General features: G+C 42.0%; 1 protein-coding gene across 1 annotated transcript, besides 4 other annotated features; it reads right to left on the bottom strand.

Moving 5' to 3' along the window:
* Positions 1-1,859: a sequence feature (heterozygous, Esmeraldo-like haplotype).
* Positions 377-404: a microsatellite.
* Positions 412-452: a microsatellite.
* Positions 865-905: a microsatellite.
* Tc00.1047053511073.10 (fatty acid desaturase, putative) lies at positions 1,370-1,859 on the bottom strand (the record flags this gene model as incomplete). The annotated part of the gene is made up of 1 exon (XM_797442.1): positions 1,370-1,859. A coding segment is annotated over one exon (490 nt), but the record flags the coding sequence as incomplete, so codon positions are not given.

Raw genomic sequence — 1,859 nt, forward strand, 5'->3', positions numbered from 1 at the left:
CCACGCTTTATGTGGAAGTGTCGTGTCAGCACTATCTGGCCGGTGTTCGGGTCGACGTACTTGTCCTTCCCTGCATCATGTGCCTTTTGGTGCATCTCCTCGACTTCGCGCGGGAGGCTTCTCTCCAACTCGTTTTTCTCCTCAACCACCACATTTTCTGGGGAACGAATAGCTGCCAGCCTCCGCAGACGCTCCTGAAGGATCGTGGAGGTAAAACGACGAGACTCGACGAAAGCACGTCCGTATTGGGAGGAGGGCTGGAGGACACAAAAACATCGACGGGCAGACATAACATGTGCGGCCCCCTTTCCAGGTCACACACACAAAAAAAGGAGCAGAACACAAAGAGACGGGGAATAAAAGGACACACACACACAAAAAAAAAAAAAAAAAAAAAAAAAAAAGCAACGCAATAATAATAATAATAATAATAATAATAATAATAATAATAAACGAACAATAAAATAAACTCGACCCATGAAACCTGGAAAAAACAAAAACAAAAAAAAAAAAGCGCCAAAGAACATCGGCAAACGACTCCCAAGCAAGTCAGGGATGGCGTCAAAATCTTTTGTAGTTCGCGAGAAAAAGACGTTTTCCTGTGAATACGCCCCGGTATGTTCATCAATTTTTATTCTCCTTGACATATGGACAAAGTTTTCCTAAATAAATACAAAACACATTGCCATTTCCCCAACTCCCAGAAATAACCATTTTTTTTTTTTTTTTTTTGTAAGAAAGAGAGAGTGAGAGAGAGAGAAGGTGTATAATTTTTTAAACCTTTTTTGCCAACAAGAGCGAGACATCGGACCTTCACTATCAACACCTCTCCCATTACAGAGAAGCTTTTAAGAAGCATAAGACAAAAAAAAAAAAAAAAAGAAAAAGAAAGAAGGAAAAGAAAACGTCTAGTTAAGAAAAAAAAATAGTAAAAAAACAAACAAACGAACAAACCAACCATGGACCTAATAATATAATAAGAGAAGAAAAGCATTAGTAGCCCATACACACACACAAAAGAAAAGGAGTTATCGAACACGCACACAAACAAAAAAAATGTGTTCTTTCTCCCTCCCTCCCTCTCTCTCTCTATATATATATATATATATTGTTATTCCTTCCCTGTTAAATGGTCTCCGCATTTTAGTGTTTTCTCCTTCAAATCCCTTGCATGATACCTTGTAACCGGACTGAAGTTTTCTCTTTGCTTTTTTATACATTTGTGTGTATTGCTGTGCTCGTTAGCCCCCCCATTTTTCTTCTTTTCCTTTTAATTCCATATCTTTTCTCTGCTTTTGCCCTCCTCGTGATAATGCGACAACAGAACGAGTGTACCGCTGTTGCCACATCCGGACGCCTACGTCAAATTTCAATTACGCTTCAATTTGGCGACACGCAGGTGAGGAATCAGGCTCTCGGCACCCAAAGAATGCTTGTATATTCCTCCTTGGAATGCCTCCGTAGCGTCCTTGCCCACATAAATATCCAACATCTTCTTCCCTCCCGGGTGTGCTTCATACCAAACAATTTTTTCATTGGAGTGCGTGTAGCCGGAGCCCGTTGGAACGGACTTCTCCAGATCAATAACGTTGTCCCCAATCACGATCAGTTTTTGGCCCTGCTGCACATATTTTGCAACATCCTCCCACGTATATTCCACAGTTGTGGGGAGCTCAAGCTCCCCTAATCGCTTCTCGAGAAGTTCCATCTGTCTGCGAACCCCCTTGTATTGGAGATTCTTCACGTTCCTTTCAATCACCTCGTTGGGTGTGCGCATGAGATGCGAGGCCATCCTCAGCCATTCACACAGGCGGATGGTCCACTTGGTCGGATCAAAATGATACCATTTGATGCCGTTA

This window comes from Trypanosoma cruzi, genomic scaffold (genome assembly GCF_000209065.1).
Source record: "Trypanosoma cruzi strain CL Brener 1047053517043 genomic scaffold, whole genome shotgun sequence".
Taxonomy (NCBI): domain Eukaryota; phylum Euglenozoa; class Kinetoplastea; order Trypanosomatida; family Trypanosomatidae; genus Trypanosoma; species Trypanosoma cruzi.